Source organism: Mirounga leonina, unplaced genomic scaffold (genome assembly GCF_011800145.1).
Source record: "Mirounga leonina isolate KUSES-001 unplaced genomic scaffold, KU_Mleo_1.0 Mir_53, whole genome shotgun sequence".
Taxonomy (NCBI): domain Eukaryota; kingdom Metazoa; phylum Chordata; class Mammalia; order Carnivora; family Phocidae; genus Mirounga; species Mirounga leonina.
In genome coordinates this window covers 46,691,071-46,716,753 of record NW_023270807.1, presented here as the reverse complement: position 1 = coordinate 46,716,753, position 25,683 = coordinate 46,691,071, and the positions used below count along the sequence as shown (strand labels likewise).

The window sequence follows — 25,683 nt, the reverse complement described above, 5'->3', positions numbered from 1 at the left end:
CTAGTTTTGTAATAATGAAAACAAGCAGTGTTTTTAAAACTTTTTTCCCATTATAAAAGTAATTTGTATTCATTATAGAAAATTTAGAAAATGAAGATAAGGAAAAGGACAAAAATGAAAAATCTGTATCTCACCAGTTAGAGCTTACATTTTGGTGTGTATGCTTTTAGACCTTCCTCTCTTACATGTATTATTTTGTTTAGTTAAATGAAAATATTCCACAGTATTTTTCAGTGTGTTTATGTGCCAAGTACCATTCTAGGTGCTGGAAATTTATTTCAGTGGTTCCTGCTATAATGGAGCTTTTATTAGGTGAACTATGTTTTCAACATAAACTGTTTAGTATCTGCGATTTATAGTTTAGTAATCTATTTTTACTTAATCCATCCTAAATATTTTTCCATTTCATTAGACATTTTTCTCTTAGATGACTAAAAATAAAATTATTTCTTCATTAAGGTAATACTTGCTCATGGTTAAAAAAATAATACTGGAAAGCTTATAATGTAGAGGACTAGAACCCTTCCTCATTCTTTCCTTCTCTCCATCAGTCAGTCCCACTCACTAAAGGCAACCACTTTTTTTTTTTATTTATTTTTTATTTTTTTTTATTTTTATTTTTTAAAGATTTTATTTATTTGCGAGAGAGAGAATGAGAGACAGAGAGCATGAGAGGGAGGAGGGTCAGAGGGAGAAGCAGACTCCCTGCCGAGCAGGGAGCCCGATGCGGGACTCGATCCTGGGACTCCAGGATCATGATCTGAGCCGAAGGCAGTCGCTTAACCAACTGAGCCACCCAGGCGCCCTAAAGGCAACCACTTTTAACCATTTCTTATTTTTACTTATCCTATGCTTATCCCTAGATCTCTAAATCAAATGATTATATCTCTGTTTATTAATCAAGTTTAGGTGAGTTCTTAGAGTGGTTATGGAAGATGTAGCTCAACCAAAATCTTTGTTCTTACCTAGTTATACTATTATTGTTAGTTCTTTATTGATCAAGGCTGTATTTCTAATCCTACCTTCACTGTTCTGATAACCCCTATTTAGTGTTTGTTGACTCTTCATATTGTAAGATGAGGACTTTAGAGTTCCCTTGTCTTCACCTACCCCTTTTATGTCAGCTCTAACTTTAATACTGTCAACTTCATTTACATTTACATGCTGTTTGGTAAACATAGTTAAAAAAAATTTTTTTAAAGATTTTATTTATTTGACAGAGCACAACAGAGCACAAGCAGGAGGAGCGGGAGAGGGAGAAGCAGGCTCCCTGCTGAGCAGGGAACCCGATGCGATGCGGGGCTTGATCCCAGGACCCTGGGATCATGACCTGAGCTGAAGGCAGATGCTTAACCAACTGAGCCACCCAGGGGCCCCTTTAAAATTTTTTTCTTAAGTCTGTGGTTGAATTGAAATAGTGTAAATACTTAAAATGTTTTCACTGGAACTATTTAGATTATTGGGAAGGATTACTTCTGTGCAGTGTTTTTGGCACTTCTCCATCTATTTCTTGTTGACCAGAAATTCATTGAAATAGTTCATCTGCTGATTCTTTTCCCTTCTTCCCTTATCTTCATTGTTCTATGTTGCATTAGTTATCTTTTGCTACCTAACAAGTTACCTCAAAATTACCCTCAAAATTAGCAGCTTGAAACCAGAAACATTTATTATCTCCTAGATTTTGGGAGCAATTTAGTTGGGTGGTTCTGGCTCTTTGGAGGTTGCTTTCAAACTTTCCCAAGCCTGCTGTCATCTCAGGGTTCCACTTCTGAGCTCACTCATGTGGTTGATGGCAGGTCTCAGTTCTTCCCTGGCTCTTGGCCTGAAGCCTCCGTTCTTTGCCCTTTGGGTCTGTCCATAGGCTGTGTGTGTGGGGGGTGGGGGTGGGAACAACCCCTTTTTTCTCTCCTCTTAGATTCATTGTTTGGGGGCCTGTGAATTAAACTGACAAAAGACCTGAAAGAAAAAAACAAAGTTTATTCATATGCATATGAGAGTGCATGAAAGAAGTGGCTCTCTAAAAGACTAAAGTTAGGGGTTTATATACCTAACTTAATAGGGGAAAGGAGTGGGGAGGAAAGAGCGCTACGGGAAGAACAAAAGGGTTTCTTTGAGAAAGGCAAATAGTTTTTTAGGGGAACAAATGGTAAATAAGAAAGTTTATAATAATGTTTGTTTATGCTGGGTGAATGGTCTTTTCTGTCTTCTTCGTGGCTGTAAATCCCCCCACGCCCCCTCCACCAGAGGATTTAAGACAGTTTCATTCTCATTCTCGTTTTCTTGTTCTTGAGAGTGAAGCTTCTCGGAAGAGGGAATTTATGTCAGCTTTACTCCCAGAAGTTTCTGCTTTTAGTCGGATAAGGGAAGCTCAGAGGAGGCTTCATTCTGCATCTGTTGAGTCTCAAATTTGTCTTTAGCTTAAAATAATCATACTAACTCTGGGTTCCAAGTGGGTCCCTACAGCTGCCTGAGTATCTTTACCACATGGCAGCCAGCTTCACCACAGAGCAAGTGATCTGAGAGAGAGCGGTTACTCCAAGATATCCAAGATGGAAGCAGTAGTCTTTTTATAGTCTAATCTCAAAAATGACATACAATCACTTTTGCCATAGTCTGTTTGTTGGAAGTGAGATACAAATCTAGCCTTCACTGAAGGGGAGGAAAATTAAGTTCCACTTCTTGAAGGGGGTCGGGGAGAGTGTCAAAGAATTTGTGGACTTGTGGTCATATTTTTAAAATCACCAGATGGCTATGTATGTATGTAAAAAAATTTTTTGTTTTTGTTTTGTTTCTGTTATTTTGATAGTGTCTTGGGAGGAAAAGGAGTCACACTGGATCTCTATATTCCATTTTATAAATATAATTTATTTGACAAATCCTGTATGGTTAGAAATTTAGATTGTTTTGAAAATTTTGCCCTTATAATAGTACTGTGATAGTGTTATTCTAGATAACTTTTTTATGAGTAATTATTCATCTGATAGTTCATTAAAATTATTGCTATATTCTATTATATGCTCTAGAATACATTTATGGGACTATACATATATCTTTTTTAAAGTAAAAAACTTCTAGCATATTAAATGTTTCTGTAGCATTTTCTGCAGAGATATTTTAAGGACTGTGTTCTGAACTAGTATATATATATATTTTTAAAGCTTTTATTTATTTATTTGACAGCGAGAGACACAGCGAGAGAGGGAACACAAGCAGGGGAAGTGGGAGAGGGAGAAGCAGGCTTCCTGCCGAGCAGGGGGCCCGATGCGGGGCTCGATCCCAGGACCCTGGGATCATGACCCGAGCCGAAGGCAGATGCTTAACGACTGAGCCACCCAGGCGCCCCTGAACTAGTATATTTTAATGATTTATTAAACAGATTCATCCCTGAAAAAATTTTTTCCTGTCACTTGTGGTTTAGTTTTGGCATTTTATGACTTCACTAGATGGCAGCAGAGGACCACTTTTTAATTCAGCCTGCTTTTGTGAAGCAGAAGTACCCAGTACATTGTAACATCAAATACATACCAAAATATTAGTTTGGGATTATTAAGAATTTAGTAAGGATTAGGGCGTTCACATATACAAGAATATTGAAAGCATAGTAGTTTTGATGATGTTGACGTACTCTTTTGTGCATTGCATCTATATTATATTTGTAGGTGACTGTGTAGTGTCATTTTGGAAGTATTTTTGTAAATAAGATTAAACCATATTAAAAATCCCTGAAAGTATTTTGTCTGCTTCAGAAAACTGCAGTGTTTTTATGTAGGAATCCCAGAAAGTAAAAGAATGATGTGAAGATTTTCTTTTATTTCATGTGGGCTTTTTGCTCTCAGTTGTCTGTGTTGGGAGCAAAGGAGTCTAATAGAAAAACTTATGCTGGAATACAACTCCTTTCTTAATTTTAGGTAATGAAATTTATGGTCCGAGGATAGAAAAATCATTTGACTTGTGTGTGGTATATGAAGAATAGTGCTTTTGACATTTGTGCTCTAATTATATTTTAGGGAAGAAATTTCTATGACCATATGTTTTTTTCCTTTAAAAATCATATATAGTATTTTTAGTTTCTTGGGGAACTATATTCAGTTTTTGCGTGTTTCTGGTAATTTGGTTTCCAAAAGTTTGCATTAGTATCTGTGAACTAGTTAAAGAAATTGAAAATGAGTAATGCTGACAGCTCTTTTTAAAATTGTGAAGTCTGATTTGAAGATTTTATAGGCAACCCATCCTAGTACACCACGTCTCTGGCTCTCAGCCCAGCTCTAATGTTGCTGCTGTTGCTGGTATTTTTGCTGGCAGGTGAGCTTTCTTGGACAAATTTTATTTTAGCAACATTTTGGAATTTAGAAAATTTAATTTTTAAAATACTTTTGCATGGGCAGAGAACCAAATTTTGTCTCCTCATGAATTATTTAGGATGGCGTTTAAGCCTTTTATGTCTTATATTAGCCTAATGATATAAACTTGTGGCTAGAGGTACAGAGTACAGTAAATAACAATAACAAAATTGCTGCTTAAATTATAACTTCAGGCAACTGCACAGTGAGTCTACTCTGTGATCTGGCCTTGGTAGTTGCCTTAATATTGTGAGTCTTTATTATATTTATTTTTGTAGCCTTAGTATTTAGCTTCTTGTATTTAGTATTTGGCTGTTGAGATTGGTGCATCTAGAATATCTCCTGGTACTTTTATGTGAACATGAACAGAGATTAGTGGAAGCCAGTTAATTTCTAATAGTGTGATCCATTAAGCATTATTTACTAATAAATGAAGAAATTAAAAATAATTTAGAACAACTGGTGCACTTAGATATAATTTTACTTATTACATTTTCTTTATGTGCATGTCTTTCTTAAAAATACCTTAGTTGTGCTATTAGCCCATTTATAAATTTAAAATAAATACTTGAGGATCTTTATGGTAAAGTATAATATGTATGTTGAAAGTAAAAGCATTATAGATTATGTCTTTCTCTTTTGCTAAAATAAATAACAAAATACTCATTGTTCTAGTAGAAATAATATGAAAATAAAAAGATGTTGCTTGCTTTAAAGACAGTTCCTAATTTTTGACGTATTTTAGATGGTAGCTGTTCTGACCAAATACTTGGAGCTACCAAATAAAATATTTAAATGTGTGGTCACTTTCAGTGACAAAATTTTGAGAGGAAAATTAGTTTGTACATATTTATTTATTTATTTATTTATTTATTTATTTATTTATTTATTTATTAAAGATTTTTTATTTATTTGAGAGAGAGAGAGAGAGAGAGAGAAACAGCATGAGAGGGAGGGGATAGGGTCAGAGGGAGAAGCAGGCTCCCCGCTGAGCCGGGAGCCCGATGTGGGACTCGATCCTGGGACTCCAGGATCATGACCTGAGCCGAAGGCAGTCGCTTAACCAACTGAGCCACCCAGGCGCCCTAGTTTGTACATATTTAAAAAAAGAAAATTTAAGACCTGGTCATGGGGTGCCTGGCTGGCTCAGTCACTAGAGCTTATGCCTCTTGAGCTCGGGGTTGTGAGTTTGAGCCTCACATTGGGTACAAAGATTACTTAAAAATAACATCTTTTTAAAAAAATATTTATTTATTTATTTGAGAGAGAGAGCCAGAGAGCACAAGCAGGGAGAGCAGCAGAGGGAGAGGGAGAAGGAGAAGCAGGCTCCCCACTGAGCAGGGAGCCCATTAAAAAAAAAAAAAAGACCTGGTTCATGCCCTTAAATGGGTCAAATTCTAATTGCTCTATTAACATGGGAATGCATGAGAGCACAATATGAAATATAATTGCATGTAAATGACATGACATAGGAACGTAGGAGTTCTTAAGAGGAGGATGACTACTGAAGGTTGAGTAATATGGGCAAGAGGAGGGAAACAGCCTGAGCTGGACAGTGCTGTCTAATAATTGGTGATAAATCCAGAATCTATGTAACTTCTGGTCACTGGGCAGGTAGGTGCTTAGACCAAAGGAAGAGAATTGTTACTACTGGTACCTGGGTTAAACCTTTTCTTTATATTTTTAAACATGTCAGAGTTTTAATGATTGCTAAGTCTTGAATCTCTGATTTAAATTTTGCCTTAATGTCAACTCCTACTTCTTGAATTATTCTTAGGAATTTGTAAGGTAGGCGAGCCTTTATCTCCTGTATCTCAGTCTTCTTGAAGTTTAAGGCCACCTGGAATTGCTGAGTCCGTTGGTTAACCCAGTGGCCTTTGAGGGACTTAAAAGAGCTGTGTTTGAAATAGAGAGTGGCAAGAATGTTTTCCACAGTGATTTAGAAGACAGGGAAATGAACATTTGCTGTGGAAGGGAAAGCAGACTAAACTTTGGTGAGTGGAAGAATAAAAGAAAGGGGGTGATGTCACAGCTGACCTTAGCAAGATATCTCCAAGGGGTTATCCTGCAGGGGGCACTGGAAGACCCTATTGTAATTTTCCCCCAGTCATCCCCCCAACATTTTATTTCCTATTTTCAGTTATTATTCAAGGGCTGTTAGGTGAACTTTTTTGGGACTCAGTAAAAGCTTTTACTAAAAGTAGATTATATTAGCATTCATTTAGTTAGTCTAGACAATAGTTAGTTTCAAAAGTTGCATAATATAAAATGTGAAAACTAGAGGACTGTGATTGGGACTAACTTGTGATCTTGCATAGTCTTCTTTTTCTTCTCTTTCATACTCTTCTTTGTCTCTTTTACTTGAGTTAACATTAAAATAAGAATATTTCTATAGCTAAGAAGAGAGGAAAAATCTATTTGAATGTAACTTTTGGACAGGTGCTTTCGTGAAAGCTCCTTTTCTCCATGTTCTAAAAAATTTTTAATCTTTTTGTTTGATTTTATCTGTTTGGCTTTTCTTTTTTTTTTTAAATTCACTTGGCCAACATATAATACATCATTAGTTTTTGATATAATGTTCAATGATTGATTAGTTGTGTATAACACCCAGCGCTCATCATATCACGTGCCCTCCTTAATGCCCATCACCCAGTTACCCCATCCCTGAACCACCTCCCTTTCCGCAACCCTCAATTTGTTTCCCAGAGTCAAGAGTCTCTCATGGTTTGTCTCCCTCTCTGATTTCTTGCCATTCAGTTTTCCCTCCCTGTCCCTATGATCCTCTGCCCTATTCCTTATATTCCACATATAAGTGAAATCATATGATAATTGTCTTTCTCTGCTTGACTTACTTTACTTAGCATAATACCCTCCAGTTCCATCCATGTTGATGCAAATGGTAGGTATTCATCCTTTCTGATGGCTGAGTAATATTCCATTGTTTATATGAACCACATCTTCTTTATCCATTCATCTGTTGAAGGACATCTTGGCTCCTTCCACAGTTTGACAGTTGTGCACATTGCTGCTATGAACATTGGGGTGCATGTGCCCCTTCTTTTCACTACATCTGTATCTTTGGGGTAAATACCCAGTAGTGCAATTGCTGGTCATAGGGTAGCTCTATTTTTAACTTCTTGAGGAACCTCCACACTGTTTTCCAGAGTGGCTGTACCAGCTTGCATTCTAATCAACAGTGTAAGAAGGTTCCCCTTTCTCCACATCCTTGCCAACATTTGTTGTTCCCTGCCTTGTTAATTTTAGCCATTCTAACTGGTGTAAGGTGGTATCTCATTGTGGTTTTGATTTGTATTTCCCTGATGGCAAGTGATGCAGAGCATTTTTTTTTTCATGTGTCTGTTGGCCATTTGTGTCTTCTTTGGAGACATGTCTGTTCATGTCTTCTGCCCATTTCACAACAAAGGAAAGAACCAGAGGCAATGTTCTCTGCCACAGAGCTAATCGATATGGATATAAGTAAGATGTCAGAGATGGAATTCAGGATAGCAATTAAAAAGTTAATAGCTAGGCTTGAAAAAAGCATAAATGACAATATAGAATCTCTAAAGGCAGAAATGAGATCTAATCAGGCTGAACTTAAAAATGCTATGAATGAGATGCAGTCTAAATTGGATGCTCTAATAGCTAGGGTCAATGAGGCATAAGAGAGAATAAGTGATCTAGAGGACAGGCTGATGGAAAGGAAGGAAGTTGAGGAAAAGAGAGAAAGACAACTAATAGCCCATGAAGAAAGGCTTCGAGAATTTAATGATGCCTTGAAGCGAAACAGTGTCAGAATTATCGGGATCCCAGAGCGGGTGGAGAGAGAGAGAGGGCTAGAAGGTATATTTGAGCAAATCATGGCTGAGAACTTCCCTAATCTGGGGAAGGAAACAAGCATTCATGTCCAGGAGGCAGAGAGGACCCCTCCCAATATCAAAAATAGATCAACACCCCGACATATAACAGTGAAGCTTGCAAATCTTAGAGCCAAAGAAGCTATCCTGAGAGCAGCTAGGGAGAGGAGGTTCCTTACGTACAGAGAGAGGAGCATCAGAGTAACATCAGACCTATCCGCAGAAACGTGGCAGGTCAGAAAGGGCTGGCAAAATATATTCAGGGTACTAAATGAGAAGAACATGCAGCTAAGAATACTTTATCCAGCAAGGCTGTCATTCAGAATAGAAGGAGAGATAAAGAGCTTACAGGACAGATAGAAACTGAAAGAATATGTGACCACCAAGCCAGCCCTGCAAGAAATACTAAGGGGGATTCCGTAAGCGAAGAGAGACCCCAAGAGTAACCTAGACCAGAAAGTAACAGAGACAATCTACAGAAACAGGGACTTTACAGGCAATGCAATGGCACTAAATTCGTATCTTTCAGTAGTTACTCTGAATGTAAATGGGCTGAATGCTCCAACCAAAAGACGCAGGGTATCAGATTGGATAAAAAAGCAAGAACCATCCATATGCTGTCTACAAGAGACTCATTTAAACCTAAAGACCCTCCAGACTGAAAGTGAGGCATTGGAGAACCATTTACCACACTAATGGACCTTAAAGGAGAGCTGAGGTAGCAATCCTTGTATCAGACAAATTAAATTTTAAACCAAAGACTGTAGTAAGAGATGTAGAGGGACACTATGTCATACTTAAAGGGTCTATCCGCAAGAGGATCTAACAATTGTGAATATCTATGCCCCCGTGGGAGCAGCCAGTTATATAAACCAATTAATAACCAAAGTAAAGAAACATATTGATAATAATACATTAGTAATAGGGGACTTTAACACCCCACTCACAGCAACGGACAGATCATGTAAGCAGAAGATCAACAAAGAAACAAGGGCTTTGAATGACACACTGTTTGGCTTTTCTATTTTCGTTTGCAATTTGAGCGTTGAGGGTGGTTAGAGGTTCTTTAATCCATTGTTTTTCATCATTCAATGTGCATATGAATCACCTGGGGATCTTGTTAAAATGTAAATTCTGATTAGGTAAGTCTGGGGTGAGGCCCCAGATTCTGCATCTTTAACAAGTTCCCAGGCAATGCCAGTGCTACTAGTCTTAAGGACCACACGTTAAGTAGCAAGACTCTACTCCATTTTCTCAGGGTATTCAACAACCCATACCTCATTAGCAGTTGGTGGGCTTTTATTTTTTAATGTGACAAAAAAGTCATATTTCTTAGTGTAGGAAATACTTAAAAACCAGGAGAAAACCCTCTTTTCCTCCTAATTAAATGGCAGCTCATTTTTAATAAGTAGCCAACTTTATTCATCTTGAATCTTTAAGATGTATCATAAGATTTTGCCTTTTAACTATATCGCTTTTGAGGATTTGAAGAAATTGATTTTTTTCAGCTATGTTTGTGTCCACTTACTGTTTTGGAGTGCTTACATTTTGGACTTTAGGTGACCATTGAGAAACAAATTTAAGTGAACTTAGATGGTATTAAAAATATCTATATTAAATTCAAATCTAGTTCTTGAGGTAGAAGCGTCTTGCTATAGAAGGGTAAATCATGTTTCTGTTTATGTAAAGTGACTATTATTGTGTACTTTATTTTCAGACATACATGAACTGGAGAGGTAATATAACCAGATAAGATGGTAGTGTCTGTATAAATACTTTTTTTACTTTCATTTGAATCCAGTCTGGTTTTTCTTATGCCTTAAGTGCTATTAGGATTGTTGCAGGGCTGGAGGTGGGGTAAATGTGTGTGTGTGCTCACATATGTGCACCTATACTTGGGTGAAGTGGGACAATGTAAGAATCCTTGCACCCCTTTAAGATTCCATAATTTTCTAATTCTTGGTAGTTTGGTGGAAAGGAGGAGGGAGCGTACTCTAGTCCACTGAAGTGGCAATTAGTAAGATGCATATTGCTGGTAGCAAATAAATTAGTCCAGATTTGATATTTTTTCACTAGTTGAAAGTTATGCTTTGATATTCTAGTTGTTGAATTTACCTAAACTTTGTTAATTAGTTGATTTTGTAAATTGTACAATAGGAGGGAACTTTATCAGTCAGCTCTTATTTTATGATAATTATGTTTTTTGGGGGGGGGCATTGGTAAGGGAAATATGAACCTAGGTAGGTTTAATTATAATTTTAATTTATGCTGTTACTAATTTTCATTTTAATGAGCTAGACTGTAGAATCAAAACATGATAATTTTCTGTTACATACAATAGCTTTTGGAGTTATTGTATATTTATATGTACCATTATTGTCAGTAAATCTTATGAGGCTGTTTAAATACAGTGGAGTATTTTAGGCACAGGTTTGTTTTTATCATTCTAGTGTTCAGAAAACAAGTTCCTAGGTAGATTGAGAGATCCACCTGATTTAAGTTTTTTAATTTGAGTTCTGTTTTGAGTTATTGCTCACTCAAGTAGTACAGCTTCTGGTTTTACAAAACTGGGTGACACCTATTCATGGAAAAATGAATTAAGTAACTATTTATTGTAGTTGCTGTCTGCCTTTGTGTAAATACTCTGATAAGCTTGAGTTTGTGGACTGTGGGTAACCTATGGTTTATTCTTCTACATTTCAAAATTTTTGTGTTTATTCATTTCTCTCTTCTCTCCTTGGAAGTGTTGTCTTCTTTCCTGTCTACAAAATTTTTAAACTAATCCTTTCTGTTTTATCCAAGGATTGTTTTGTCAATAACCTCAATTCTTTTTTCGAGTGTGTAAAATACTAGTTGTAGTATTTATAATAATAATATCCAGCTTTAAGTATTATATTTCCTTAGATATAATAACAGTAGCTGACATTTTAAAAAAAAGATTTTATTTATTTTAGAGAGAGAACACGCAAGCAGGGGGAGGGGCAGAGGGAAATGGAGAGAGAGAGAGAATCTTAAGCAGCCTCCCATGCTGATGGCAGAGCCCAACATGGGGCTCGATCTCAGAACCCTGAGATCATAACCTGAGCTGAATCCAAGAGTTGGATGCTTAACCGACTTGGTCATCCAGGTGCCTCAATAGCTGACATTTTATTATCATGTGCCAGGCACTGTTCTGAACCCTTCATGTGGTAACTTGCTTAAAATTCTTTCTCTTTTTCTTTTCCTTAAGATTTTATTTATTTATTTGGAAGAAAGAGAGAATGTGTGCACGAGCGGGGCAGGGGAGGAGCAGAGGGAGAGGGACAAGAAGACTCCCTTCCGAGCAGAGCTGGATGCGGGGCTGGATCCCAGGACCCTGGGATCATGACGGAGCTAAAGGCAGATGCTTAACCAACTGAGCCAACCAGGCACCCTAGTTCTTTCTCTTTTTCAATTATTTTTATTGTTGTAAAGTATATATAACATAAAATTTACCATCTTAACCACATTCATAATGTGTGCAAACATCACTACCTTTCCTCTCTAGAACTCTTTTCATCATGCAAAACTAAAACTCTATATCCATTAAATGATAGTTTTCCATTCCCCTCTTCCCCCAGCGCTTAACAACCACCATTCTACTTTATGTTTCTCTGATTTTTATCACTCTAGGTACCTCATATAAGTGGAGTCATGCATTATTTTGTCTTTTTGTGATTGACTTATATTCTTAGCATAATGTCCTTGAGGTTTTTTTGTATTGTATATGTGAGAATTTACTTTTTAAAGGGTAAATAATATTCCACTGTATACCACATTTTTTCTTTTTTCTTTTTTTTAAGATTTTATTTATTCATTCATTTATTTTATTTGAGAGAGAGCATGAGAGAGAGCGAGAGAGAGCACAAGCAGGGGAGAGGGCTAGAGGGAGAGTGAGAAGCAGACTCCCTGCTGAGCAGGGAGCCTGATGTGAGACTCAATCCCAGCACCCTGGGATCATGACCTGAGCCGAAGGCAGATGCTTAACCGACTGAGCCACGCAGGCGCCCTATAGCACATTTTCTTATCCATTCATCTGTCAGTGGACCCTTGGGTTGCTTACACAGTTTAGCAGTTGTGAATAATGCTGCGATGAAATGAACATGGGTGTACTACTTCACTTAATTCTTTCAAGTACCTTGAGACGTAGAGACTTTTGATGAGGAAATTGAGTCTTAGAGTAGTCAAGTGATTTGTGCAAAATCAGAGAGCTAAGAAGAGTCTGTCTGGGATGCATGTTCTTAACTATCATAGGAGACTCCCATGTATTTTAGGAGAAGATGGTATAGTAGTACAATACATAGGCTTAGAAATAGGCATGCACAAATTTCTGAGCAGTACAAGGTGGCAAAATGAGAAAGGGATAAAGAAGTTGCAAATCTAAAGTTAAAGCATATGCTTAGGAGTTGGACAGTTAGAATCATAATATTTGATGAGATTTTTGTTTCTAATCTGTCTGCCTATTTTTTTAGGGATCTAGATAGCAAGCACTGTTGAGTCTGGTAATATAGCCTTCCCAAAGCCCATAATGATAACATTTGTACCATTGACATGTGTAAACAAAGTAAGCAGATTAAATTATATTTTTAATTGTTGGGTCCAACACATTTGCTCTATATCTTATTATACACTTGATTATTTGTATTACATATCATTAATTCTGTGGAATGGGAGGGAGGAATTTAGAAACTGACAGTGGGCCTTACACCTTTCCAAACTTTTATAGTGTTGATTTTTAAGCTTTGCACAACACTCTCAATCTTGCTGGTTGAAGGGGGTGTCTTGAAACAGAAACATCTATATTTGAAAATTATTAATATCTGTTAATAGAAATAAGCACACATATTTTAATGAGAAAGCTTGGAGAATCTGTGATTTTTTTTTCTTTAATGGTAGATAGCCTCAGGTCTTCAAGATTTTCTTGTGATGAATTACCTAAATTGAAAAAAAAAAGTCATTTGATGATTTTTCCATAGACTAAGTTTTACCAAATACTGAGCTTAAACAAAAAAAACCTAGATGAACAGAACATAGTAGAAAATTTGCTGTATTAACAACATAAAAAACAAAGATGGCTATGCTTAGATAGAAGACATTTAAATGTTGGGGAGTTGTTCAAATGTTCAGTGGCATGCTGCCGGCTTGCCATTTAATATACAATTGACATTCTAAGATCAAAGGCTGGTTAGACAAATTTGACAATTAAATTGGTGGGGAAGTGAATGGGCTTTGCAGTTTAAAATTAAATAATACATGTTGTCTGTTTAATTATTGTTGTGCGTATGTAATTGATCACAATAGAATGAAGCTGTGGGCTTAAAGTGAATTTAAGACCACAAAACCTTAATCACATCTGTTTCATGGCCTTAAATTGATGTGATATGAGGATTTAAAAAAGAGCTAATCCTTTTGAAGAAGACTGCTGTGCTTATAGAATCAATAAATCAAAATAAAATTACTTGTTGGGTTGGAATCTTTTATAATGCTGAATGAAAATTTTGAGTTTTTGATGAAGAGAATATATTGAACTGTGTCTTCATTTCAGTGACTGTTAAGAGAAATTTTAAAAAGGTTAGGTGTTGGTGGTGGTGGTATTACTGTATGTGTGTGTGTTCTCTTTAATTTGTTAATGTGAAAATAAGAATGACCTTAATGTGATTTCTTTGAATTTCTGGAAGGTGAAATAAGGTAAAGCTGCATTTTGTCTTTCAAATAGTTTTTCTTTTCAAGAGTTGAAATACAATTTTTGTCACATAAAACAGGCAAATAGCTATTAATTTGTAAGTAAAGTTCATGTGTAGGATTACATTGTTTTATCATCAAGTATTGTTGCTTTTGTGAAAGTGATGGGAACAGTGATTCCTAAACTCATCTGTAGTCTCTCTCTGAGATTCCTGAACTTATTTTGGTAGACTTTAGGCTGTGTTTCTGTAGAATTCTAGTCTAAATGGCAGTTGGGTTGCCAGCCTAGGCTATAAAGTTTGCTTGATTACTAAGATAGCTACATTACTGTGTATGTCAGCTGTGAAAAAAGACAAAAGGTACTGTTCCAACACTGGTAACTAACCAAACTATAATTGGAACAAATGCAGGAAGTTTATAAAAAACACTATTTTGACTAGTTTAAAAATTCTGTTGGGGAAAACTGATTTGCTTTTACAGGAAGAGGAAGAGAGTGAGAGTATGATGGAGATTGTGAAGGGGACTCTGTGATACTGATTATTTTGTGTAGGTGGATTAAAATCTTAACAACTTTTTAATTTTGCTTGATACAGATGTGTCACTAGCCTTGATCAGAGTTTTCTTAGGCTCATTAATGGAACTAAGTGAATGAGTTGAGAAAGAGGAAAATGTCTTTTTATTTAAAAAAATGGTAAAATAGATGTATAATTTTTTTTTAAGAGTTGAAAAAAACAGAAAAAAATTGGGTTAAAGGAGACATGGATATACTTTGCAAAAGAGATTACCATAGATAAAATTTACTGAGTGGTGAGCTAGTGAGAGAAAAAGGCAAAGTGTGCATAAGCCCCCATGGGGAAGGAAAAAAGCTGGTGTTTGGCAAGTCAGCTGTTCTTGTATTGTTTTTAGAATAAGGTGCGACAGGTGTTGGTGGGTAGAGGGCAGAGGCTGACCACCTGCTCTTATGTCAGGCAGGTTTAGAATTGTATCTGGGGAAGTGGCTCTAAACTGAATTTTCTTTGTAAGAAATTTTAGTATACCTGAATTTATTCTGTATAGTTTTACAAGCTTGAGAATTAGGTTTCAGGTACTTGCATGCCAATTTTTTTTGGTAATAGAGATGAGAGGGAATATAGCTGGTATAGAGGTTTGGCCATGCGTTCTTATGAGAGAAAAGATAAAAAGGGAAAGTAAACTCTGGGCTTACTGTTATCTCTGTTGAAGGACAGGAAATAGATGGCATGTCTCTTGGCATGAAATTATTATGTAAAGAGCTAGTATCATGTAACCCTTGGTATTGAGGGTATGTTGGGGAACATAACAGTGAGGTTACATCATAGACACATTTAAATTACTTGAATTTACCTGTTATACAGTGGGCAAAAAGGAAAAAAAAAAAAAAAACCCAGCATATCTATTAGCATTACATTGACTGAAGGCAGTAGAAATCAACTTTGGCTAATTTAAGGAAAGCAATAAATTGGAAGGCTCTTAGGAGAACCAGTCTGGGAAAATGGGTAGGAATCAAGGGCAGCCAGGTACCAAGGACCAGAGCCAAGATCAGGCACAGGAACACTTTGAGTAGGGAGCCACCACTGGCACTTGCTGACAGTGACTCTGCTGTTGCTCTGAATAATTTTTCAGCTATTCCTATGCCTCTCTGTTACTCACTGAACTTAAAAGTTTTGGGAAGGGAACATTTGATTGTCTGGTTTAGAACCTGAGCCTATTTCTAACCTGGTTGCCAGGAGAGGCCTTTCCATTTTCAATGTGGAAATGAAACTTTCCATATCCATATTTAAAACATGATATTTGTCACTTCTTTTTTTTTTTTTTTTTTAAGATTTTATTTATTTATTTGACAGAGACACAGTGAGAGAGGGAACACAAGCAGGGGGAGTGGGAGAGGGAGAAGCAGGCTTCCCGCTGAGCAGGGAACCCGATGCGGGGCTCGATCCCAGGACCCTGGGATCATGACCTGAGCCGAAGGCAGACGCTTAACCATCTGAGCCACCCAGGCGCCCCGTCAAGTAAATAAAATCTTTAAAAAAAAAATCTGTTTACGGTAAGTGTACATAGACAGTTTTTCTTTTAATATTTTCCTTGAAGTGAAAAGAAAGGTCTGATAGTAAGAGATATATATACATAACACATATATATAATGTTTTAAAGTATGAATAGGAAATTAACAGTATGACAGGAAAAACAAATATGCCATACCCTGGGATTGAATATTTATTCAATTTCAACATAATATTTAATTCTGAGCTTCTGAGCAGCCAGTGAAAGGGAAATACAATTTTTGTCATATGAGCAGAAGAGGCAAACCATTTCTTTTTTCTGAATTTTAAAATGCATTAGCATAATTCTCAAATTGTGAATGTAGAGCACTAATTCTGCTGACTACTATCAGGATTAAGTTTAAAGGTAATGGGCTAAATAAGATAAACAGACTTCTCTTTTTTCTTTTGTTAAAAGTTTTTTATTTTAATTCCAGTGTAGTTAACATACAGGTGTACAGTATAGTGATTCAACAATTCTACACATTACTCAGTGTTCATTGAGATGAGTGTACTCTTTAATCCCCACCCCCTATTTCATCCATCCCCTCATCCACTTTCTGGTAACCATCCATTTGTTCTCTGTAGTTAAGAGTCTGTTTCTTGGCTTGTCTCTCTCTCTCGCTTCCCTCCCCCTTTTGTTTGTTTTGTTTCTTAAATTCCACATATGAATGAAATCATAATACTTGTTTTTCTCTGACTGACTTATTTTACTTAGCGTTATATACTGTCTAGTTCCATCCAAGTTGTTGCAAATGGCAAGATTTCATTCTTTTTTATGGCTGAGTATTATTCCGTGGTGTTATGGTGGTGTTATGTGGTGTTATGTCACACACACACACACACACACACACACACACCACATCTTCTTTATCCATTCATGTTTCAGTGGACTCTTGGGCTGCCTCCATCATTTGGCTATTGTAAATAATTCTTCAGTAAACATTGGGGTACATGCATTCTTTAGGCTTAGGGTTTTATATTCTTTGGGTAAATACCCATTACTGGATTGTAGACTAGTTCTATTTTTAATTTTTTGAGGAACCTCCATACTGTTTTCCAGAGTGGCTGCACAGTTTGTATTCCCACCAACAGTGCAAGAGGGTTCCCCTTTCTCCATACCCTTGCCAACACCTGTTGTTTCTTGTGTTGTTGATTTTAGCCATTCTGATAGGTGTGAGGTGATATTTCATTGTAGTTTTGATTTGCATTTCCCTGATGATGAATGATCTTGAGCATCTTTTTGTGTGTCTGTTGGCCATCCATATGTCTTCTTTGGAGAAATGTCTGTCCAAGTCTTCTGCCCATTTTTAAATTGGATTATTTTTTGTGTGTTAAGTTGTATAAGTTCTTTATATATTTTGGATATTAACCCTTTATCAAATATGTCATTTGTAAATATCTTCTCCCATTCAGTAGGTTGTCTTTTAGTTTTGTTGATTGTTTGCTTCATTGTGCAGAAGCTTTTTATTTTGATGTAGGCACAATAGTTTATTTTTGCTTTTTTCCCCTTTGCCTCAGGAGACATATCTAGAAAAATGTTGCTATGGCCCATGTCAGAGAAATTGCTGCTTCTGCTCTCTTCTAGGATTTTGATGGTTTCCTGTCCACATTTAGGTCTTTCATCAATTTTGGATTTATTTTTGTGTATGGTATAAGAAAGTGGTCCAGTTTCATTATTTTACATGTAGCTGTCCAGTTTTCCCAACACCTTCGTTGAAGAGACTTTCACCAATTGCATATTCTTGTCTCTTTTGTTAAAGATTAATTGACTGTATAATTGTGGGTTTGTTTCTGGGTTTTCTGTTCTGTTCCATTGATCTATGTGTCTTATTTTTGTGCCAGTACCATACTGTTTTGATTACTACAGCTTTGTACTATGACTTGAAGTATGGAATTGTGATGCCTCCAGGTTTTTCTTTTTCAAGAATGTTTTGGCTATTTGGGGTCTTTTGTGGTTCCATACAACTTTTAGGATTATTCATTGTAGTTCTGTGAAAAATGGTGTTGGTATTTTGATAGGCATTGTATTAAATCTGTAGATTGCTTCTTTCATCAATGTTTTAGAGTACACTGATCAGTTCCAGTAGTTTTTTGGTGGAGTCTCTTGGGTTTTCTACATAGAGTATCATGCCATCTGCAAATAGTGAAAGTTTTACTTCTTACTAATTTGGATGCCGTTTACTCCTTTTTATTGTCATAAAGAGACTTCTTATATGTTTTCTCATAACCTTAAATAATCCTAACATGTATCTTGACTTTCTAAAAGAAAGGTGGTGTTTCCCTAATTCATTATGCCATAAAGTAAATATTAAGCTTTGCAAAGTACTGGCCTAACTCCTTGAACAACATGATGGATTATGTCTTCAATACCATTTTTGCAGATGATATCACAATTGCTTTTTATTTGACCTTTCCTTCTGTTGATTTAAATTTTCTTTGAAACACAATCCAGGGGAAGGCTAACTTCTTTCAAGAAATCTAGATTCTCCCTATCCACCTGGAATTGCTGCTTTTGAAAAGCATGTGCAGGAATGCTTTGGGAGCTAAGTATTTCTGTTGTCTGCCAGCCTGCTGACCTGGGAGTTGGTCTAGGAGTCTCTCAGAGGCACGGTCATTCTAGACTGAGGCTGCTGAGGTTGATTTTATTTTTCCTAGTGTAACCTGACTCTCCAGGACCCACACCTACTAGGGCTACTGCTATTGCAATATGTAGCAAGGGCCTGAGCTCTCCACCTTCTCTCCAGAGGCCTGCTGGGACTAATTATTTTGAAAACACTAGTAACAGCATGCTTCCAGTTTAGTCCCCAGATGTAAGCTCTTTTGGTCTTCTTTGCTGCTCTTCAACCTGTTTGTCACACATTTCTTGTACCTTAATCAGCTCTCCCATTTCTTCTCTCCTCTCCTAAACATGTTTATTTGCTATTTAGAACACTTGTTCATAGGGAACAAATTATCCTCTGTTACATTAACCTCTGCTATGTTAACTTCCATCTCTTCATTTTTCTACCTCCTGGCCTTAACTTGATTGAGGTACATCTTTCAGTTGTTGCTTCTTTTTTCTGAAATACCTTGTGGGCATGAGGTTGGGCAAGACCAGTCAGCATTCTCTTCCATTTTCAGTGGTACATCCAGACTATTATTCCTCCACTCTAAAAGAACAGCAAGCAAGAACAACTTAATAAAATAAAATTCTGTTCTTTTGGGTCTTATGCCTTTTAATGTTCTTACTTATTGCTGTCAGTTTTCTCTCATTTGAAGATTTTGATACCTGGATATCATCTTCATTTTCACCCCCAATCTTGCCATTATTCATTTGGTAGCATAGCCTATCCATCTGTAATTTCTTCAACTTGAATGCATTTGGACTTTATTTTTATATGTAGTGTGAAGTACAGCTTCTTTCTTGGTGATCCACTGATGGGGAAGCAGTGATGGTAACTTGACCATTTGAGGGAATGATGCATATTAAAGTATATAAATCCCCCCATAAATTGATTGGCTCTAAGACGATAAGGGCTGATAAAAATTCTCAGGAATGTTTAAAATGTTTAAAATGTTTTGTGTTTAATGTTTAATATGTTTTAAAATTTTTAATTTTATAGGAATGAAAGAGAACGGTCTTGAAATGGTGATAATCTGGCTATATCATAATCTTGGAAGGCAGCTATGCTCACCACCAACGCCGGCTGGCTATATACGCCAGCTGGCTATATCATAATCTTGAATCAAAGAGAGGGGTTAGCTATTTTGCTAACTGTAGTGTAGTAGAAAGAACATTGGATACTTTGAAGTCCAGCCGTTTGCAAATCAGTTACTTTCTCTTTTTTCCTACTGCAAAGTGGAGAGTAATAACTAATTCATAAAATTGTTGGGCTGATAAAGTCAATAATTGCATATAAGTGTATGTGTGTTTTGTAAACTTTGATGTTTAAGATCTAATAAAAATTAGAGAACTGGGGGGCCTGGGTGGCTCAGTCATTAAGCGTCTGCCTTTGGCTCAGGTCATGATCCCAGAGCCCTGGGATCGAGCCCCGCATTGGGCTCCCTCCTTGGCTGGAAGCCTACTTCTCCCTCTCCTACTCCCCTTGCTTGTGTTCCCTCTTGCTGTGTCTCTCTCTGTCAAAAAAATAAATTAAATCTTAAAAAAAAAAAATTAGAGTACTATTTTCTCCTAACGTGGGTCATAAGGTTGCACTTCAACATCACATTGTCTCTGTAAAAAACTTTGATTTCTCCATACCCTGTGTGTTTTTGTAGGAAAAAAAATTGTTTTAAAAAAGTATTTGTTATTTGTGGTACTTTAATCTGAATGATAATTGTTGGGGTTGGGGGACTCCAGGATCATCATTCTGTGCAGCTATTGTAAGTCTAAGGAAAAATAACTATTTCTTATGATCCTACACTTGAATTATACTGTTAATATATCCTTTTAATGTTTCATTTACAGGTATATGATGTTGATTGATGGCACAAATGAAGTTTTTATGATTGATAGAGATAATTCAGTGTTTCATGTTTCAAATCTGGAATTTCCATTTCGTAAAGATCTCCGTATACATTTATCAAATACTCTCTTGGATGGGGTAAGTCGTATGTTTTTTTTAAATTAGACACTGCTATTTTTCTTTTTCTTTCAAGTATATATATATATATATATTTTTTTTTTTTCTTAGTAGGGGGGCCAGAAGGAGAGGGAGACAAAGAATCTTAAGCAGGATCCATGTCAAGCGTGGAGCCCGAAGCGGGGCTCAGTGTCACAAACCTGAGATCATGACCTGAGCTAAAATCAGGAGTTGGACACTTAACTGACTAAAGGCTCCCCTAAATGTGTATTTTTATTAATTCAATAGGAAACTTATAATCTAGTTTTTTAAAGATTTTTTTTGAGGTATAATTGACATATAAAGAAAGTAATCCAGTTTGTTATTAGGATGTTAAATTTTATTTATCTCTTACCTTCACTTACTCTCACTTGATCATTGTCTTGGCTATGAGAATAAGTGAACAAAATTAAATCTTAATTTTTTTTTTGCTCTTTGTGATTGAAAAAATAATTCTTGTTGAAAAGACTAATTTTATTTTATTGTTTTACTTGTCAATTGAATTTTAATTATGTGATACAACATATCACATTTCCCCTTGGCTTTTTAGGTGTAAGAACTAATAGTTGTTGTTTAAAGAGAATCATGCCTTTGAAAGCAACCACTATACTTTTTTTTTTTTTTTAAAGATTTTATTTATTTGACAGAGAGAGACAGTGAGAGAGGGAACACAAGCAGGGGGAGTGGGAGAGGGAGAAGCAGGCTTCCCGCTGAGCAGGGAGCCTGATGCGGGGCTCGATCCCAGGACCCTGGGATCATGACCTGAGATGAAGGCAGATGCTTAACGACTAAGCCACCCAGGTGTCCCTGAATTTTCCCATTTCAGAAAATATATTTAATAATCATAAAATTACTTGATTAAAAATATTTTAACTTTCTCCCATATAAACAGCTTTCTTCCCAATTCTGAAAATACCTGTTCATTATAAATAAAAATAAAAATGCTTTAGAATATTAGGAAAAATCTGGTAAAAATCACCAGACCTACTATTGGAGTAACTTCTGTTACCATTTTGATGAACATTATTCCAGACTTTTCTCTGTGACAGAGTGTTCAATCTTACCTCCGTTCCTGTGGAATGTAACATTCATATTAGTAAGAGCAACTCAGAACATAGATTCTTTAGTGTAGTCGGATTCCTTTATAGTCCAATAAGATTCTGAATAATCGTGAAACCTCTCCCTTGGTTGAAAATGAGCGCTCTGGTGAAATATGTACACACATGTATAGTTAAATATTTTGTATGAAAAGAACCAAATGGTACAAGTGTTTTGTAACTTGTCTTTTCCCCCCCACGTAGCAATTTGTTTGGGTATCTTTCTCACATAAATGGCTGAATGGTATACCATTGTATATGTAAACACCATAGTTTGGGGTATCCAAACTCTCTTGACTGTGAAAATTGTGGTGGATGCTCTTTAAAACTATGACCCATCTCCATAACCCAACCTCAACCTAATGAATTAGACTCTCCCAGGGACAGAGTCATCTGTACTTTTAATAAGTACCCAAGTGATTTTATTTTATTTTATTTTTTAAGATTTTATTTACTTATTTGACAGAGAGAGACACAGTGAGAGAGGGAACACAAGCACGGGGAGTGGGAGAGGGAGAAGCAGGCTTCCTGTGGAGCAGGGAGCCTGATGCGGGGCTTGATCCCAGGACCCTGGGATCATGACCTGAGCCAAAGGCAGAAGCTTAACCGACTGAGCCACCCAGGTGCCCTGCCCAAGTGATTTTAATCAGGCAAATTTAAGAAATAGTTCTGTAATTTATTTAACCAGTCCTCTTTTGGTGGATATTTTGATTTTTTTTTTTTAATTGGAAGACACTTGAATGCATATCCTTATACTTTTTTCCTTTCACAATTGTGCAATTTTTTTTAAACAATTAAAAAAATTTTAATTCAGTTAATTAACATACAGTGTATTATTGGTGTCAGAGGTATAGTCTGTGATTCATCAGTCTTATATAATACCCAGTGCTCATTACATCACGTGTCCTCCTTAATGTCCATCATGCAGTTACCCTGTCCCTCCACCCCTCTCCTCTCTAGCAACCTGCAGTTTGTTTGCTATGATTATGTGTCTCTTATGGTTTGCCTCCCTCTCTGGTTTTGGCTTATTTTTTCGTCTCTTCCCCTATGGTCCTCTGTTCTGTTTCTTAAATTCCACATATCATTAAGAACATATGATAATTGTCTTTCTCTGATTGACTTGTTTTGCTTAGCATAATACCCTTTAGTTCCATCCATGTCATTGCAAATGGCAAGATATCATTATTTTGATGGCTGAGTAGTATTCCATTGTGTATATATATATACCACATCTTCTTTATCCATTCATCTGTCGATGGACATCTGGACTCTTTCCATAGTTTGGTTATTGTGGACATTGCTGCTATAAACATTGGGGTGCAGGTGCCCCTTCTGACACTACATTTGTATCTTTGGGGTAAATACCCAGTAGTGCAACTGCTGGGTTGTAGGATAGCTCTATTTTCAACTTTTTGAGGAACCTCCATATGTTTTCCGGAGTGGCTGTACCAACTTGCATTCCCACCAACTTGTTAATTTTAGCCATTCTGACTGGAGTGAGGTGGTATCTCATTGTGGTTTTGATTTGTTTTTCCCTGATGCCAAGTGATGCTGAGTGATGTCAAGCACTTTTTCATGTGTCTGATGGCCATTTGGATGTTTTCTTTAGAGAAGTGTCTGTTCATGCATTCTGCCCATTTCTTGACTAGATTATTTTTTCTTTGGGTGTTGAATTTGATAAGTTCTTTGTAGATTTTGGATACTAGCCCTTTATCTGATATAGCATTTGCAAATATCTTCTCTCAGTCTGTTGGTTGTCTTTTGGTTTTGTCACCTGTGCAAAAGCTTTTTATCTTGATGAAGTTCCAATAGTTCATTTTTGCCCTTGCTTCCCTTGCCTTTGGAGACGTGTCTAGCAAGAAGCTGCTGTGACAGAGGTTGCTGCCTGTGTTCTCCTCAAGGCTTTGATGGATTCCTGTCTCACATTTAGGTCTTTCATCCATTGTGTGTCTATTTTTGTGTATGGTGTAAGGAAATGGTCCAGGTTCATTCTTCTGCATGTGTTTGTCCAATTTTCCCAACACCATTTATTGAAGAGTCTGTCTTTTTTCCATTGGATATTCTTTCCAGCTTTGTCAAAGATTAGTTGACCACAGTGGTGAGGGTCCATTTCTGGGTTCCCTATTCTGTTCCATTCATCTATGTGTGTGTTTTTGTGCCAGTACTATACTGTGTTGATGATTACAGCTTTGCAGTATAGCTTGAAGTCCGGGATTGTGATGCCCCCAGTTTTGGTTTTCTTTTTCAACATTCACCTGGCTATTTGAGGTCTTTTCTGGTTCCATACAAATTTTAGGATTATTTGTTCCAGCTCTAGGGGAAAAATTGATGGTATTTTGATAGGGATTGCATTAAATGTGTAGATTGCTCTAGGTAGCATAGACATTTTATTTTATTTTTTTTAAAGATTTTGTTTATTTATTTGACAGAGAGAGAGCGAGAGCAGGAACACAAGCAGGGGGAGAGGGAGAAGCAGGCTTCCTGCTGAGCAGGGAGCCCGATGTGGGACTTGATCCCAGGATCCTGGGATCATGATCTGAGCCGAAGGCAGACGCTTAATGACTGAGCCACCCAGGCGCCCAGCATAGACATTTTAACAATATTTGTTCTTCCAATCCATGAGCATGGAAGGTTTTCCCATTTCTTTGTGTCTTCCTCCATTTCTTTAACGAGTGTTCTGTAGTTTTCTGAATACAGATCCTTTGCATCTTTGGTTAGATTTCTAGATATCTTATGGTTTTGGATGCAATTGTAAATGGGATCGATTCCTTAATTTCTCTTTGTTCTATCTCATTGTTAGTGTATAGAAATGCAAGTGATTTCTGTGCATTGATTTTATGTCCTGCCATTTTGCTGATTTCCTATATGAGTTCTAGCAGTTTTGGCGTGGAGTCTTTTGGGTTTTCCACATAGAGTATTGTGTCATCGGGAAAGAGTGAGGGTTTGGTTTCTTCTATGCCAATTCGGATGCCTTTTATTTCTTTTTGTTGTCTGGTTGCTGTGGGTAGGACTTCTAGTACTATGTTGAACAGCAGTGGTGATAGTGGACATCCCTGCCGTCTTCCTGACCTTCAGGGAAAAGCTCTCAGTTTTTCCCCATTGAGGATGATATTCACTGTGGGCTTTTCATAGATGGCTTTTATGATATTGAGGTATGTACCCTCTGTCCCTACACTGTGAAGAGTTTTAATCAAGAAAGGATGCTGTACTTTGTCAAATGCTTTTTCTGCATCTGTTGAGAGGATTATATGATTCTTGTCCTCTCTTTTATTAATACAGTGTATTACGTTGATTGATTTCTGGATGTTGAACTACCCTTGCATCCCAGGAATAAATCCCACCATGGTGTAGTGAATAATCGTTTTAATGTACTGTTGGATCCTACTGGCTAGTATTTTGGTGAGAATTTTTGCATCCATGTTCATCAGGGATATTAGCCTGGAATTCTCCTTTTTGGTGGGGTCTTTGTCTGGTTTAAGGATCAAGGTTATGCTGGCCCCATAGAAGGAGTTTGGAAGTTTTCCTTCTATTTCAATTTTTTGAAACAGCTTCAGAAGAAAATATTAATTCTTCTTTAAATGTTTGGTAGAATTCCCCTGGGAAGCCATCTGGCCCTGGGCTCTTGTTTTTCGGGAGATTTTTGATTACTGCTTCAATTTCCTTAGTGTTTATGGGTCTGTTCAGGTTTTCTGTTTCTTCCTGTTTCAGTTGTGGTAGTTTATACATCTCTAGGAATGCGTCTATTTCTTCAAGATTTCTTCAAGATTGCCTAATTTGTCGGCATATAGTTGCTCATAAAATGTTCTTATAATAGTTTGTATTTCTTCGGTGTTGGTTGTGATCTCTCCCCTTTCATTCATGATTTTATTAATTTGGGTCCTTTCTCTTTTCTTTTTGATAAGTCTGTCTAGGGGTTTATCAATCTTATTAATTCTTTCAGAGAACCAGCTCCCAGTTTCATTGATCTGTTGTACTGGTCTTTTGGTTTCTATTTCATTGATTTCTGCTCTAATCTTTCTTATTTCTCT

At 36.8% G+C, this 25,683-nt stretch overlaps 1 protein-coding gene across 1 annotated transcript in view; it reads left to right on the top strand.

The window, feature by feature from the left end:
* RNGTT (RNA guanylyltransferase and 5'-phosphatase) overlaps nt 1-25,683 on the top strand; it is a 319,549-nt gene that overhangs the window by 62,473 nt on the left and 231,393 nt on the right. The window contains exon 9 of the mRNA XM_034991369.1: nt 20,405-20,540. Coding sequence (XP_034847260.1) covers nt 20,405-20,540 — 136 coding nt within the window. The remainder of the gene's footprint in view (nt 1-20,404; nt 20,541-25,683) is intronic.